This window comes from Myotis myotis, unplaced genomic scaffold (assembly GCF_014108235.1).
Source record: "Myotis myotis isolate mMyoMyo1 unplaced genomic scaffold, mMyoMyo1.p scaffold_m19_p_11, whole genome shotgun sequence".
Taxonomy (NCBI): Eukaryota; Metazoa; Chordata; class Mammalia; order Chiroptera; family Vespertilionidae; genus Myotis; species Myotis myotis.
The window spans coordinates 25,159,890-25,177,656 of NW_023416315.1; the positions used below are offsets into that span (position 1 = coordinate 25,159,890).

At 39.7% G+C, this 17,767-nt stretch overlaps 1 protein-coding gene across 1 annotated transcript in view; it reads right to left on the reverse strand.

Moving 5' to 3' along the window:
* DNAH11 (dynein axonemal heavy chain 11) overlaps nucleotides 1-17,767 on the reverse strand; it is a 195,634-nt gene that overhangs the window by 114,908 nt on the left and 62,959 nt on the right. Inside the window, exons 31-39 of the mRNA XM_036327931.1 lie at nucleotides 16,016-16,147; nucleotides 14,230-14,390; nucleotides 12,913-13,069; nucleotides 12,652-12,797; nucleotides 9,466-9,582; nucleotides 6,781-6,919; nucleotides 3,602-3,694; nucleotides 2,217-2,411; nucleotides 1,065-1,142 (exon numbers count right to left, since the gene is read on the reverse strand). Coding sequence (XP_036183824.1) covers nucleotides 1,065-1,142; nucleotides 2,217-2,411; nucleotides 3,602-3,694; nucleotides 6,781-6,919; nucleotides 9,466-9,582; nucleotides 12,652-12,797; nucleotides 12,913-13,069; nucleotides 14,230-14,390; nucleotides 16,016-16,147 — 1,218 coding nt within the window. The remainder of the gene's footprint in view (nucleotides 1-1,064; nucleotides 1,143-2,216; nucleotides 2,412-3,601; nucleotides 3,695-6,780; nucleotides 6,920-9,465; nucleotides 9,583-12,651; nucleotides 12,798-12,912; nucleotides 13,070-14,229; nucleotides 14,391-16,015; nucleotides 16,148-17,767) is intronic.

A 17,767-nucleotide genomic window follows, 5' to 3' on the forward strand; every position in this document is an offset into this window, starting at 1 on the left:
TCTTAGGAATAGTAAGCTGACATTTTTTGAAACCATTTATCTACTGAAAATCATATAATTTAATTTTTCCTTCCTTAAGCCATAGTCAGCATCTGAAACCTACTCCAATAAAATAATTACAGGCCTTTCAGATATCAACTTTAATATTTCAATTACTACATTTTTCACTGGAAAGATCCCTATACAGGGCCTCCCTTTACAACTGTTCCACTCCGGGTTCAGATCCTAATACTGGCAAGGTCTCTATCCACCCACACTCAGTCTCATATGCCCACTCTGATTATCTTAGTCATTGGCAACTAAATGTATTTATACTCAAGCACCCTAAATTAAAAATGCATGCATTTCTGCATATACTGTCTACCAACTAAAAAAAAAAAGTTACCAGGACTGTCAGTATGACCAAGCAAAATCAAGCAGTGAACTAAAAATGGGAATTACAATACTCATGGCATATCCTCATTGCTCAGAGGAAATCACACGTAATACACCGAATAGGCACCTCATTCTGTGCATAACAAGTACCTCAAAAATGTGGTTTCTGCTGCCTCCCTTTTTCCAAGTTTTTTTCTGGCCCTCCAGAGCTCTATATTCTGAGAGAGTATTAATGAAAAATGTTTGGGTTTTCTTAATGACATTAAGGAGAACCTATTATAACTTGGAAAAGATGACAAAATAGTTTTGATAAACGTAGGTGGGGCCAATCGAACCCTGAAAGGCAGGTAGGTATCTTACTCGCAAGTCTCTCAACATGTTAACTTGGAATAAAAGAATTCAGGCAGAATTCCATTATTGAAAGATGCATAAAATAGAATGCCGCACATATAAATGAGTGAAGAAGATGCTAAACAGCTCATGTGATGTTCTATTTGTTACTTTCCCGGTCTCCAATACAGAGGAAAACAGTGTCCATTGGTCAAAGAACAGTATTAGAGTCTCAGATTAGCTCTAATTATGGTGGACTTCACTGAAGGGAACCCCTAAGTAGAACTGAAAAGAGCCCTCCCTCCCCCCAGAAAAAGTGTTCTTCCCAAGGCTGAAAGCTCACAGGCAGCTCACTCTACCTGACTCTTCCCCGTGCCCGCATTTCCAACCACGAAGACGGAGTGCCGCACGGCCAGCAGCTCCTCCAGCTGGACCACCTGCAGACCAAACAGCCATCACTGGTTTCCTTTCAGGAGTTTGTGGTGAAAAACAAACAAAAGACTACCCATTTTTACCCAATTCTTTCCTTACAATCGAAGCCAGTCCCCACTGACAACATTATACAGGCTGGGGCAAAAGTAGGTTTACAGCTGTGAGTACACAAAACACAGAGTTTATTCTTGTATTAATTGTTATTAATGACTGTATTATTTCTCCATTGGAACACCGCTGCTCAGTGAATCCCTTTCGCAGGCAGAGGGAAGTACAGTGGCACTGGGACACGGTAGGGACTGCTTACAAACTCGATGACTTCATGTTCCTGAACAAAACAGTGCCCGGCCAATCATCATCTGCCTCTGAGTAATGACTTATATCCTTTAAAGCAGCGGTGTGGAACATTATAAGTAACCATCTGGATATTTATAACATCATTCACGGGCCATACGAAATTATTAACTTGAAAATTAGCCTGCTATTTTTGGTCAAACTCACCCCTAATGCCTTGGCAGGGCCAGACCAAATGATTCCTGGAGCCTTATACGGCCTGTGGGTCGGATGTTCCCCACCCCTGCTCTACTAGTAAAACATCTAAAACAGACACTCTATGTAATTTAACATCCATGTACTCACTATACCCAACTTGAGCACACACATGCACATGCCTTTAATAAGTCAGAGGGTGTCATACATGTAGAAATATCTCCCCATTAAAACATGTACTTATGGTTTTACTCCTAATTTTCTCTAAACTGGAGAGAAAAGAGCAAAACTGATTTTTGATGCATGCCACCAAGAAGGAGCAAGTAGTTTTATAAACAAATAGAAAGCCTGCTTACATTTAAAACCAAGACTTAATCATATGTGTGTTTTCATCTTCTTAGAGGCCGGGATGACAAACTAGTTATATTCATTTTAGTAAAGATTGCCATATTAGAATGCCTTACAGTGTATGGTAAGGTCATATTGAGGTTAGGGTAACATGTAAATCGAAGTCTTGGTTCAGTGTCACTTAACCGCGGGGTTGTCACCACACATCCCAGGGGCTCCAGGACAAGGAAAGGCTCCTGTACTTTGAGGATGAAGCTCTCCTCGGGCTGCAGGTGGAGCTCCAGGGTGGACTGCCTGACCATCTGCTCCAAGTGCGGCACCCTCCTCCGGGGCACGTCCAGGGCTGGAAACAGGTCGCCAACCAGGCCCAGAAACACGGGGATGTCGTCGGTCACTATTTTAGGCATATTGAAGTCCCTTAATGCTCTCATGAGGACCTAGAAAAGAGAAGAGAAGACACTTTATTTAAGAAGCCAATGCAATGTCTAACACTTACATAGCTAAAGATGTTGTTGCTGCAAGGTCACATGTCAGAACATGAGAAGGCTCTGCTGATACTGTGGACAACCTCTGACAACACATCCCTGACACATCCCTACCAGTGATGTGCTCTGATCCTGAGAAAGGGCCTGGGCCCTTCTCTCCTTAACCCTCAAACTCCAGCATATAAATGAACCAGGCCCATCAGATCATTTTCCTCAAAGTGCTCAGAGAACCCCAGAAGAATAAACTCAGCCATTTTCAGCTTGGGCTTTTGTTCTGTACTTGCTGAAAACCAAAGAGGGATTTTGATTTTTCAAAGCAGTTAACTTGAACATCGGGATGATTTGTACAGAAAGAGGCAAGGGTTTTAACAACCATAGCATAGCAAGAGAACAAATAAAGGCAAGAAAATCCTGACCCCATCATGAACTGTGACTGAGAGAAGAGAGAGATTGAAAAAAAGAATGTAGAAAAATCACATCATAAATATCCTTTCACATTAAAAAAAAAAAAAACCCTCATAGGATAGATCTACTTTTTCAACTTCTCATTTACTGTAAGTATACAGAGTGCTGTATATCCATGATCTCACTTCTTATTTAATACAGAAAAATGGATATGTGGCTGTAATTGTTTCTTCCTGGGAGAGACAATGCTCTAGCAGCTCCAAATAACCAACGAATCATTGCCCTGATGTCAGGGGATCAACCTTCCTCCTCCATTCTTCACGTCCATCTTGTATCCTATGAAATGGACATACCTTCTCCCATTAGATTATGTCTTTACTGACTTTTTCAGGATTAATACCCCGGGATTAATCAGATTTTCTAAATGTTCCTCAGAGGAAATCAAACAGTGATTACTGGAATATTTGATTATGACCGCCAAAATATTATTTGTAGCTGACATTTCAAAAGCACTTATACAATCACATTTTCTTTCCTACACTCCCATCCTTTAGTCAAGAATACCTGTGATCTTTATTTAACGTAAGAAATGCCAGTCCTCGAAATGTCCTCCATTAAAAATACATGCTATGTTTTTAAAGGTCGTGCTATGCGTGACCCGCCACCCAGGGACACCCTGTCATTGTATGAAGCCATTTGGCTACGCACTCCACAGAATCACATTGGCATTGCATCACCTGATCTTCGGGTCTATTTTTATCTCCTCGCTTCAGGGAGCCAGCGACAACCAAGACAGATTTAACAGCACGAAGTCCCCAATCATAATGATCCTAAAATCAAAACACAGGCAAATGTTCTCAGAAACTGTATGAGGGGGTAAGATTCTTGTTCCAGAAGTAAAGGCTGAAAGCTAAAAGGGTTCAGGTAAGTACATGCTTTGACCACGTGAAGCGCTATTTCCCCCTTCTTTCCAATTGTGAAAATCATGTCCCTTCAGCTTCTTCCTGCTTCTTTCACCTGACTCTTTGCCTCTGTCAGCAACTTTTGTCTTCCCACAGCATTTCGTGGCCGCATTTGCCCGAGGCTCCATCCACCTCCCTTGCTCTTCTCTCAATAGACCTGCTAACTCAGGAGTTCACCCACTTCCATTTTCACCTCCATCCACAGGCGCATGTGTCCAAGTTGTGCAGACAGCCTTGCTAGTCCCTCCCCCCCAAACCCCAACCCCCAGCCCGAGGTCTCGGACTGCCCTCCTTATTCTACCTCTTCATCTCTCTAATGCTCCGGCCCTCATGTTGGCACTTAACACAGTCAAAACAGATTCAATAAACTCCCGTTATAAACCAGTACCGCTTACTCCCAAGGAAGATTCTTCTCACAGGCTCTGAGCTTCTGGAGAACAGAGCCTGTATTTTATTCGCTTCTGTCTTCTAGGTCCTGACACGGTGCCCTGCACAGGGCAGGTGCTTAGTAAAGGTAAGTGAACGAACTGATTATCCAGAACCGGACTTCTGCCTCCCCACCACAATCCACACAGCAGCAACACTCCTCTCACATGTCTCTCAGCTGTGCCTGTGCGGAACTCAACCCCGCCAAGCCTCAGTGTCCCCATCTGTAAAAAGGCAGATGAAAGTATCTACCCACTTTACAAGGTGTGGTCAAGTAAAACGAGTTAGTGCTGTGTGGTCAGAGAAACAGTATATACAGGTATAAGAATGAGCCCTTCAATCCACTAGTGGGGAATGAAGTCAGGTTAGTGGGTCTTGGCCATCAATTCTGTCAGTTATAAAACAAAACAGAATGGAATGAAGACTATCAGAGTGCACACTGCAGATGACAAAGGCAAGAAGTGTCTGGTGAAAATTTTTGTTTCAGTTGTGCACACATGTGAGTATGCCAAGCCTCAACTGAAAAAGCATTTTTAACTGTGGGCCCTGGTAAAAATCGTTTGAAAGCTACTGATGGAGAAGTAGACTGAGGCTTGAGGAGGGAAGGAGACGGGGGAAGAAGCTGAGTTTGGAGGCCAGGGAGATTGGGGCGGGGCTAAGTCACTGAAGCAACAATAGTAATGAAGAGGATGTAGGAGAAATTATGCACATAAAGATTTAGTGACTCTCCTAAACACTTAAGCCTTACAAGCAACTGCTGACAAAATCTTCACCATTGTCCTTATGTGTTTTTGTTGGGTGGTTTTTTTGTTTTTTTGTTGTTTTTTTTTTTGGTCAAAAAATGTCCACTGGTTCTTCTCCAATCCATCCCTCCAGCTTAAAAATTGTCAGTGAACTGAGCTCCTAACGCAGCACTTCTGTCCTGGCCAGATTTGCCTGCCTTATCTCACCCACGACATTTCTCTGAGATGGGAACTCTCTCCTTGCCTGTTCTGCCCTTCCTCCCAACATCGTCCTCTTCTAATTGGCTGGAGGTGTCCTAGAAAGGATTAGAAAGAACTAAATTCAAATCCTGCTGCCACCACTTGCTGGCTGTGGACTTTGGTCAGGTTGTTTTACTCCATTTCCTCTTCTGTAAAATAGAACGAATAATGCCAAATTCATAAACCTCTTGTAAAGATCTAAAAGCTAACACATGCCAACTATTCAGTAAACATTAGTTCTTTTCTTCCTTGAAACTATGATAATCTTTTCACTCTCTACTGTATTCCAATTTTTATCTCGTGTAAATTGAGTCTCTCCTATGTAAGTTCTTTAAAGTCATAAATCTGAGTGTTTGTTTCATTTCTTTCTGAGTCTCAGCCCCTTCCTTATCATAAAAAATAAGTATATTATCTTGGATACAGTAGATGCTCACTAAATATTTAAATATCACTACTAGACATGAATATGGCTGCAACCCCATGCTTCCCGAGGTCAGTGACATTTTTTCTTCTGAGTGTTTCCCATTATAAAATTAAAATGGACTCACTGAACAAAAAGATGTTACAAACAAGAATAATGAGGAAAATAAAAAAAATACCACAATCTTACCATCCAGAGACAAATGTTAAAAACCACAGATATTTTCAAGTCACTTTATATGTACATGAAACACATAGTATAATATAAAATACATGCAAATTATATATTACATCTACAGTTTGATATGCTGGAGGGTCTTTTTCGCATATAGCATTGCCATAAACATTGGTCTATATTATTAAATTTATTGTAATTTCCCCCCAGAATGTAAACTAACAGTTATTAAAATGACAACATGAATTTCTCGGATTCTAAATTTCACCAATACCTTTATCCTGGAATGGCTTTGAAATAATGTCACCAGGAATTAATGAAAGGTCAAAGGGCCAAAGATTAAGGGGCCCCAAGAGCTGAGTTTAAAAATAATGATGCTGAAACGTGTCATCTTTGTGACATATCAGCAACTTCAGTGAAACGGCAAGAAGTTGATGACTAGAGACTAGAAAATACTTAAGTTTGACCCATGTCAGAGACTGGGGTATTGTAGAGCAAAAGTTAAAAAAAAAAAAAAAAGGCAAGCTCTACTCTCAGATAAAGGAGTACCAGCAAATGAGAAAATGTCAATGGGACATTTCCTGAGGAGTTCTCCAGAAAATCAGGTTTCCCCGACTCCCATGGACAAGAATATTCTCACCAACCAAGAGAGACATCATCAACGTCCATTTATAATTATAACAGTGGTCAAGTTTAAAGAAAATCACATAGCCCATTGACAAAAGCGTTATGAGCTACAAATTAAACACGAGACTTACGACGTCTCAAGTTTAATTTCAGAAAAAAAAACATTAAGAATTGTAAAATACAGATTTTCAAAATTTTACAGAAAATATAAACGTATTTCTAAATGTCTAACTAATCTGAACGATAAATGACACAGCGTCTGTGTTTCAAAAGCTGTTTCAAGGGGATGTAAAGCCCAGAAAACGCAGCACAAGGCTCTTCACCTGCTTGGAGAGAAGCTCCCTGCAGAGCGTGTACAGCGTGACGAACTTGCGGGCCAACGCGCGCGCATCCACGAAACCTTCCGCGACTAACATGATTTCACAGATCAGCTCGATGTCGGGGGCCACCATGGCACAGGGTCTGCGAAGTAAATATGAAATTTAGTTTTTAAATGTGGTAAGGTAGTAAGTACAAATTGCTGAAATCAAGTGGTTAATTTGTACCAACATTCTAAACCACTCGCAAGCAGGTCACAATTACCTCTTTCAACCACAGCTAACAAGACCCTTCACTTCAACTAAAAAAAAAATATATATATATATATATATATATATATATATATATATATATATATATATATATATATATATATTAGTTACTGGATACATAGAAAAAGATGCAGTCTGAAAATGGCAGAAGCACAGTTGTAGTGTTTGCTGATTTGCTTGGAATAAATTCAAGAAGAAATAAAAAATCTGAATAATTCCATATCTATTAGAGAAACTGAATTTATCACTAAAAAGATTCTCACATAGGAAAATCTAGGTCTAGATGGCTTCATTGATTTTAAGCCTATTAGATATTTAAGAGGTAAACAATACCAATCCTATAAGAACGCTTAATAACAAATAGAGAAGACAGGAAGATTAGCCAATTCATTGCAGGAGGTCACCATTACTCTGATGCCAAAACCAGATGAAGATATTACAAGAAAAGACACTACAGACCAATATCCAACATGGCATAGATTTTTAAATCTTTAACAAAATAGTAGCATATTGAATCCATCACTCTGTATAAAAATAATATCTCCTGACCAAGTGAAGTTTATCACAGGAATTAATATTGACTTGTTTAGCATTTGAAAAAATCAATATAATTCAGCCCATTAACAGAAAAAAAGAAAACCTGCATGAAAACTACAAAAAAAAACTTCTAGAAAAACACACAGTTGGAAATTTTTGCAACCTGGGACTAACCAAACTTTCCTGACTATGAGAGGAAAATTATAAAACAACCTGATAAATATTTCATTGAATTTAAAACTTCCCTCTTTGATGAACACCATGAAGAAAATGAAAATGTGAGCTACAAATTGAGAGAAAGACATCTGCAATATATGTATTTAATAAAGAAATTGTACCCAGAACACAGCACTTCCCAAAAGATGGCCAGGGAATGGCCAGTTCCATGAAAAGATGTGCAACAGCATTAGCCCTCATGGAAACGCAAGCAAAGCCCACAATGGCAAACCACCACATATCCCCCAGACTGACTGAAACCCAAAATCCTGACAAGAATGTAGAACAAATGTAAAATGCTACCACCATCTTGGAAACCAGATTGGCAAATTCTAATAAAGTTAACGTACATTTGCCATGTGACTTAGCAATTCAATGCACAGACCTTTGCCCAGAAGAAAACTTATGTTCACACAAAGATTGTACAAGGACGTTCACAGCAGTTTTATTCAAAATAGTCCCAAACTAGAAACAACCCAGATGTCGATCAAGTGGTGACTGGGTAAATAAACGGTAGTACGTGCACACAGGAGAATACTCATCAACAACAGAAAGGACAAACTATTGGTACACTCTAACCTGGAAGAATTCACAAACCATGATGTTCAAGGAAAGAATACAACACAAATAAGTACATGCTGTATGATTTCATTGACATGAACTCTAGGAAAGACAGGTTGAACCTAAAGTCACAGAAAACACATCACTGGTGTGGGGATGAACCTCAAAGAGCACAAGAGAACTTCAGGTGGTTGGAAAAATTCCATTTCTTGATTGTGGTGGTGTTTCTGCCAACTATACACTTAAATTGGAGCATTTCACTATATGGAATTATACCTGAATGAAGCTGGTTTAAAATATGAGGTAACTGGTTCAAAGGCAATAGCACAGGCTCTCTGAGAGACTGCTAAGAGGTGTTATCTATTGGCGAGTACTTTTGGAAAGGAGGTCATCAATAGGCCTTATAATCATTCACCAAGGAATTCTACGAGTTGCAATCTATTCTGGGTGATAATCAGAAATGAGGATAACTCTTTATGCGAAAAGAGGTTTATAGCCTGTTATTTTAGGATCGTGAAAAACTGAAAAAACAAACAAACAAACAACCCCACCAACCCTGTATGTCCAGGGGATGGTTAAGAAAAGTCTGAACAAGCCAGGAGCGAGACTGTTTTGGAGCTACATAAAATGGCCTTTCCAGAGCATATTCAATACTATGATAAACTACTTGTGTCAAAATATTAAGAACTAAATAAAAATTATGTCTAACCTACTATCTTCACTCCATAAAATACAAATTATAAGAGAGAGTAGAAAAAAAAATATCACCATCATTATTTCTGGGTAGTGAAGTTGTAATTTTTTTATTCTTTTCTGTATTTTCCATATAGTCTATCACTTGTGAAAATTATGTTTATAATAAAAATATCACTACACAAAATCTAGTGTTAAATGTTAAATGTTCAAATGTACCATGACTTTTAAGGAATGATTTTGGGTCCGGTTCATTTTTCATGGAGAAAGTTCTCTCCATAAAGTGATCCCTAAGAGGCAACAAGGGGCTTTCCACAGTCTCAAGTAAAAATACATCACTGAACAGTGCAAACCAGCAACGTTAGGTGGCATGAGAGCTCCAGATGCTAAACCGCAAAGCATAACACTTGCCTGAAAAGAGCTTTGAGATTTTCCGGCAATTCGGCTCGACCAGCATATCCCGGGTTCATGGTAATAAATATTCCAACTGATGGCTTCAGTGTGATAGCTTCCCCGAGAAATACAAATCTGCCATAAGAAGAATGTTGATGAAATTAAACGTGTTCACTGAATATGAATGCACATTGACAAATGCAAACCACTGGCAAATGCAAACATTATTAGGAAGCTGTTTATTCTGTGTAATTTTCTTTAATATTCACCAGCATACATACTTTGAATATGCTCTGAAGCATGTTTATTAAAAATGCACGCCATCTCCCCCAAAGGAACCACAGATCTGGGAAGTATTCTTTCCTATTTTAGCCATACAAAGCTAGAATGTAAAAATGAGGACTTGACTACTTTAACAGTTAATAAAAGGTGAGGCCATTTTTGCCTTCCAATGTGGGCTGCAATTCTTTGAATGAGATACTGCACAGATAGAAGATGCCTGTGTTAAGAAGAGAAAGGATCTTCTTGCTCAGTCTTTGTCTATTTGCTTGTCCTCCCTCTCCTTTCTTCTCTCCCTCCATTCCTCCCTTCTTCCCTTTTACAACAAATACCCATTGTCAACAACAGAGAGGTAGAATGGTGACAGCCAGCTCTGGAGCCAGACTGTAAGCATTCAGAGACCAGCTATATCACTTTAGGCATGTTCCAATTCCCATCTAATTTTTAAAAAAAGGGATAATAACATCCCCCACCTCCTTGGATTATATGAGGATTAAGAGATGATGGATATAAGTGGCTAAGAGCACAGTGCCTAGGACATGGTACATACTCAACAGATGGTAGCTCTGGCTACTGCTGTTATCAGCACTGGAAGGCACTGGAGAAGTAGTGAAAGATTTTCAGCAGGATTTGCAAGGGCCCAGAGGCTGCTGAGGGCCAGGGCAATGGAATGGCAAAGGGCTAGAAGAGTCCAATTGAAGGAACTTTCACATGAAGTAAATGAGACAAGGTATAAGGCTGTGCTTGTTGAGAGAGGGGAGGACTAGAGTAGTTAAGGAGCCAAGCCTACAACATAGAATGAGAAGGGAAAAGAGCCACAATTTTTAGGACTATGAGCTTCTTAGGTACTTGGAACATTAAGAGAAGGTAGATTATGGACAGCCAAGGTAAGAACGGAGAAATCTTTATTCCCAGAATATCGGACATAGGGCCGGGAGGGCTTCTTGCAGAAAGAGAGGTGGCTAAAGAGCACAGGAATAACCACAAGTCACAGGTATGGACCTCGAGGGGGTAGAGCCAGCAAGATGCTGAAGACTCTGTGGGGAAGGCATGGTCCCAACTCTTAAATCCTCAGTGTCAACAGACCTTAGCAAAACACATGAAACCACAAAGGAGCCAGCCATCTCCAGATGGACTAGCACGAAGATAGACAGGTACAACATATATATATATATATATATATATATATATATATATATATATACACACACACACAGACGTGGAGACACGGGAGGCTACCAAGAGGAATGGGGCAGTGTTCAGAAATCCTTGCATGTGTCACTTATATAAATCTCCATAAGGAAAGATGGCTTCCAATGACATCTGGGTTACATCAAATAATAAGATTTTAACTAAAAGTTCAAGCAACTTGTCAGGGAATAAAAGAGGCAAGAACCTAACTTTTCTCACATGGCATTACAGTAGGGGCCAGTAAGGCACAGGAATCTGGTATCTCAGAGCCACATGGTGGAGGGCCTGGGAGGTGTTCTAGAAGGTGGAAGTATGCAGCTGTAATTATGATAATAACTGGAAACTTCACATTAGGTTCACAGGTTTAAGGGGCTAGATCATCTTTCCCTGATGGGGAGATTGCAATGTTCCTAGCTGAGCAAAATACCCTAAAACATAGGGGGTGAAAGGGCAGGTCAGATAATTGAGATTTACATTATTTACTGTATACCAAAAACGTTACAATGAAAACCACAACTGTGTACTATAATTATTTCTTAAATTAAGCCATCAAATCAACTCCTGTTGTCTTTTATCTCTTGGGATGTGGCATCATGTTGAGAAGTGGTTAGGTTCTGGATATATTTGGAAAGTTTGTGGCCCAAGTCACTGGAAGAAAATGAGGCTATTATCTACTGGGATGGGGCAACTAACAAAGCAGGTGTTGGTGGAAAGACCAGAATTTCTACTTTGAATATATTAAATATGAGAAGACTATGAGACATCGAATGGAGTCTTGAGATGCCCCGACAGGCACTGCCTATGTAAGTCTAGATGTTGGAGAAATGAGGTCTGGGCAGCTGGTAGCCAGCAGCATACGGGTGGTATTGAAGGTCATGTGACTAGATGAAATCACCAAGGGAAGAAGCATATATAAATATATATATATAGAGAGAGAGTGAAGTCTAAGGATTGGGGCCAGTGGCACCCTGAATTAATAGGTCATGAGCCGAAACCGGTTTGGCTCAGTGGATAGAGCATCGGCCTGCGGACTGAAAGGTCCCAGGTTCGATTCCAGTCAAGGGCATGTACCTGGGTCGCGGGCATATCCCCAGTAGGAGATGTGCAGGAGGCAGCTGATCGATGTTTCTCTCTCATCGATGTTTCTAACTCTCTATCTCTCTCCCTTCCTCTCTGTAAAAAATCAATAAAATATATTTAAAAAAAATAGGTCATGAAATAACAGTATTAAAAAGTAGCTATCACTGATACTCCAAATAAGCATTTATCCACGTACTTTACATTTAGTCATCACAGTAACCTATCAGGTAGAGTACTATACTTTCCCCCATTTTATAGGTGAGAAGTAACAGCCCTGAGGGCGGGAAGACTGGTATCCTGAAACTCATGTGAAGAAAATGTGTCCCCAGAAGGGAGGGACCCAGTAAGATGCTGCCCGGAGGCCAAGTAAGACCAGGATTGAGAACCGATCACCGAATGTAGCATTCCAGAGTGTGTTTATTTTTTAAGTGATTAAAATAATATACCTTGGCTGTATTCACTGCTTAAAAACAACTAATTAAAATGTGGGCGGGTGTTCTAAATAATTATTCAAAAGTAACCAGTCTCTCTTGTTTTCTCCATTTCACGAGGCAGGGAGAGTCAGCACAGACTGTGAAGGTGAAGTTCACTGCATCACTCCATGTTTACTGCATTACTACGTGTGACAACAGAACAAAAGCCCTGTGCCCTCACCTCTTCCTCCTGTTTCTGATGGCATCATGTATCATTTTCACTTGTACGGCCACCACAGACAGAACTTCCACAGAAATCCGGTTGAACTCATCGAAGCAACCCCAAGCTCCTGTCTGCACCAATCCCTTGTAGATATTTCCTATGGACTAAAATGATGGAGCGAGGCATGAAGAATTCAACAGAGGGGGCACTGGAGTTATTGTTTCGAATTATTTCGAAGCAGGAACAATGTTAGAATACATCATCGCATAACTAACTTACTTTGTAGTCCATTTGCTCTGAGCAGTTGAACACATAAACCATCATGCCAAGGGCACGTCCAAGGTCTTTGGTGGTCTCGGTTTTCCCTGTACCCGCGGGGCCAGCGGGAGCCCCACTCATGGTTAGGCGAAGTGACTGAGTTAGAGTAATGTAACACCTTTCAGCAACAGAAAACACATATTACAGTCTAGTAGTAGATTTCTACAAAACATTGAGGGCAATCCAATTTGCTCTAGAGTTGAAGAAGTCAACATCTAGAATGGGACAGTAGCACACAATATTGATATGCCTTTGATTTGTTTGTGGCAATGATACAAGTAAGGATAATATTTCATATTCACTTTCTTTTAGGTTGGTTGTTGAACGATAATAGAGAAAAATGTATTGCTTTATCTGTTTGTCTAATTTCCTAAGAGCTATGTACTTGAATACAAATAACACCTGATTTGTAATGCTACAGACTTTCTGATATTTCTAGGTAAAAATACTATTTATATGGCAGATAACATCTCAAACTATTGTTTATAAAACAATGATGAATTAAACATTGATGAATTAAACATTGACATCATTAAACTACTACTTCATGAATACACTGAAATGTGTAAATATATATAAATACATAGTCTGCAAATAATATACACCTACTTCAAAGTATAAAGGAAATATATACAAAGACAAATTATTATATTAAAATGTATTTTAGGAATTCAGTTTAAATATGTTGCTATACACATTTAGATTATAATACTTCTTTCTGCAGGAAAGATTCAGCACTTCTTACACTGAGAAAAATTATGCAAAGGCAGAATTTAATATTTGTAAAAGGAAAACCCCACAAATAGCAAGTGCCTTACATGGGTTTTCAGGAGATTTAGGATTTATTTTTGTCTTAGTACAGACAGAAGATCTAGTGGGAAGATATATACTGGGGGGTCAGAAGACCATGGACTAGTGTCTACATTGCCAATAAGCAGATAATCTTACCTAAGTTTTTTTGACATCAACATGCCTCCCTTTTCTCCTCCATAAAATCAGGTTTGTTGTCAGAAGAAATTAAGAAAGCCAAAGGTAAATGCCTTGAAAGATTCAAAGTACTATGCAAATGGAAACAATTCCTTATGAAAATGTGCTTCAAACTGAAGTCAACCTTCACTATGTTACTTAAATCATTCGTTTACACATTGCCTTCCTGTTGTTTCCCAATCTGTTCAATATTTTCTCTCATTCCTTCCTTTTCAATCTCACACACTTTTACCCGGGCTAGGGGACTTTTCAGGCTTGTTTTTCCCCCCTCCAGCTCAAACGTATTGTTACCTGTCAGTTAGAGGAGTGATCACTAGTCGAGGGCTATTTCCTAAATATTCATAGAAGTACTGGAACTGGGCATCACAGATATGAACAAAACAGTGTTTCCGGGAGTCCTCCCACTGGTGACGAAGTTGAGACAGCCAAGCAAAAGCTTGGGGACTGACAACCTAAAAACATACGTGATCATTCCACGTAAGACACAAATAGCTTTGAGGCATCAAGCTTAGTTTATTAGTCTAATCAACCCTATTGATTCCATTTTATTTCTAAAAACCTCACAAAAGGGAAATCTCTTGCATGCTACTGCAAACTGTAATTGCATGCAGATGGCTGAATACTTAGTAAGAAATGTGTGTTTAATTAAAGTTGTCATTTTGAGAAGGCCTTTATTTTAAAACAATATCAATTTTTTCAAGCAATGTTTTTCCCCTTCTCATGAGTCACCCCAGGACATTTGATCACTTTTGTAACTTTATACTAAAATCAGGTGAAAAAATACAGTCTCTACTAAAACGACACAGAATCCATAATTTTTGAAAGTCAGAAGTAAACGATACTTTCAACTGCCCATTCTAAAACCAGCCTGCTTTAATAGAGGATTCCCACTTCATTTTTTATTAAGTCAAATAGCAGTATCTTTTTTCATTGCTATTCTTTACTATCTTACTCAATCTATCCATTCTTCTTCCAGTGTGAAAATATAATTCCAGTCTCTTTCAAATGTGACCCTAGGATCTTTTTGGAATCACTTTATGTTACCAAAATTGTCTATTAATTTGTCTGATATCTACATAAGTCTCAACATTGTCTACTTATGTGTGTCAGATGATCAGAAATTAGGCAAAGTCTGTATCTCTTTTAATACAAAATAAAGGACATATTTTAAATCATAATTTATCCTTCTGCAAGCAAATCACCACTGATAAAGCATAATAAAATATGTAAGAAGGTGCAAGGTCATACTCAGAGTGTAGTTAACAATGGTTCATTATCAAACTGAGAATACACGGTAAGTGGTGTTTTGCAAGGATCAGTTTCAGATTAGCAATTAAAGAACATTATTCACTAATGGTCCTGAGCCTGGATCAAGAAGTATTTTCAAGTTTATGGCTCACACCAAAGAAGCATTTTTTGCACTTTGTGGAGAAAACGAAAATTCACTTGGACTTTAATAACTTGAGAAAGAACTAGAAAAACAACAGAAACCATTTCACTATACATGCATTCAAATTGTGAAAGGAACTGTCTTGAGTCCACCACCACTCCCCCCCAAACCAAAAGGGATCTGGAGGAAGTTGGCGATGGGCATGATATACCCATGCTGTCCAGTAGACAAGCATACCTGACATTTATATTTTGGAAAAGGGGTAAGAAAATTATTTCACATTAAAAAAATGCCAATATATAAGAGACACACGGATTTTTTTAAAGGGATAAAAAGGTTATCTACTCTCAAAGGTTTAGAAAATAATTGCTTTAAAGAAAGTCACTTAGCCTTGAAAGGAAAAGACAAGGTGTGACCAACATTTCTCTTTCTTCAAAAGGAAAACAATCGAAGGCGTGCAGAAATGGTTTCAATGACAAATCGTATTGCTATTGGCTGGGTGAGCCCTTAAGGGGATCATCACCGGCCAATAGACTGGGGTGATTTGGTGCAGAGAAGCTGGAGACAGAGGTGAACATGGGGACTTCTCAGGCTTCTCCACCCTGGGTTAATCTTTTGGATGATCTGGATCAGAGGCTCCTGACTTGCCAAAACCCTTCAGGGATGAAATCCCTACGAACAACTTGCCTTCTGAGAAACGAGCTTTGCCACCACATCCCTGGCGTGAACGTCTATGGTACAAATCGTCATGACCTTCTGCCTGTCTCCAGGGAGCAGCTCTCCCAGCAGAAGTGCAATCAGTGCATTCAACTGAGAAATCTGGAAGGGAATTTTTAAAAAGAAGGTAAGGGTTACAAATACAGAACCTAACAGCCCCATAGTCTTCATATTTGTAGAGGCCGTTCATTTATAAAACAATTTCAAGTGTCCTCTCAGCTGGCCTTTAAGCACCCCGGGGTGGGGGGTAGGAGATGAAGGGAGGGATGTTATTAAGTTAATTTAAATAATATGAATGTCATTGCCTCCTCTGAGCTGGGACTGTGGACAAAGCGAGAGGCAGAAGGTCTCCTGGCTGCACTGAACGGACTTCACTCCAGGGATGATGTCATGCAGCCCACAACTGCTGGATGGAAATGGCTACAAATTCTCAAAGGCCAATTTGAGGTAAAGTTTACGAAACTATAGGAAGAGGTAAATATCAAGTGTTTTGGTATTTATTTGGGGGATGGTTCTTGGGTAGGAGATAGTGATGATGACTAAGAAAACATTTGAAATGTAGAGCTTAATTCTTCTTATTCGCATCCCTATTCTTGTTTAGGTCCGTCAATTTCTCAGATCAGTATGTTTGACACTGGTCTCTTCACAGAATGGAATGGAATGACATGGAAGAGAAAATGTGGTATTACAGTAGTAAGAATAACATAGTTTTGTGACACTTCACTTTCAGACTTTTGAGTGTATACATACATGCATAAACTTGGTCTGATATGAAATATTTATTATTAATTGTGGTCAGAAAGGTTTGAAAGATACCCTTATAGGTGCTCATTTTGTTAGCAAACTTATTTACCCACAACATTCTTGTCTAACTCAAGGTTTATTAGCAAAAAAAGAGAAAGTGTTTTATTCCTGGGTAGCATATTGTAAAATAATACTGTCTCCTTTCCTCTTTTGCTCTGTAAAGGGCACTCCATTACAAACTGTTAGCTCCTGAGAGCGTTGGTAACGGGCAAGTATGACCTATCACGGAGGTCATACAAACCCTCATAACCTACTGTCAAAAACACGTTCCCTACGGGCAGCGGTTCTCAACCTGTGGGTCGCGACCCCTTTGGCTGTCAAACGACCCTTTCACAGGGGTCGCCTAAGACCATCCTGCATATCAGATATTTACATTACGATTCATAACAGTAGCAACATTACAGTTATGAAGTAGCGACGAAAATAATTTTATGGTTGGGCCACAACATGAGGAACTGTATTTAAAGGGCCAGAAGGTTGAGAACCACTGCCTATGGGGCTATTATCACATCCCAGAAAACACCAATCAGCCTGAGACTGCTGTGCAGCTGAACTGGAGAAGACTCTGTCACGCTAGGCAGAATGGAGAGAGCAGGCAGGGAGACCAAAACCACAACACACTCCATTCACATTAAATGAGAAGGTACAATGTGCCTGGCACTGACTGAGCCTACAGCCTATATCATCTCATTTAAATCTTCACAACAATCTACTAGCATCCTAATTCTGCAGGTGAGGAAACCGAGTCACAGACACAGTAACCACACTCCCCGATCAGGGGAGGGGGAACCCAAACCTAGACAGTCTGACTTCAGAGCCTGTGCTCTCACTGGCCCCATCACAGAGATGCCCTCACCAGCACCTTCAAGCTGGGAAACTGGCTGTGCGAGCAGCATTCCAGGGAGACAGGACATCAAA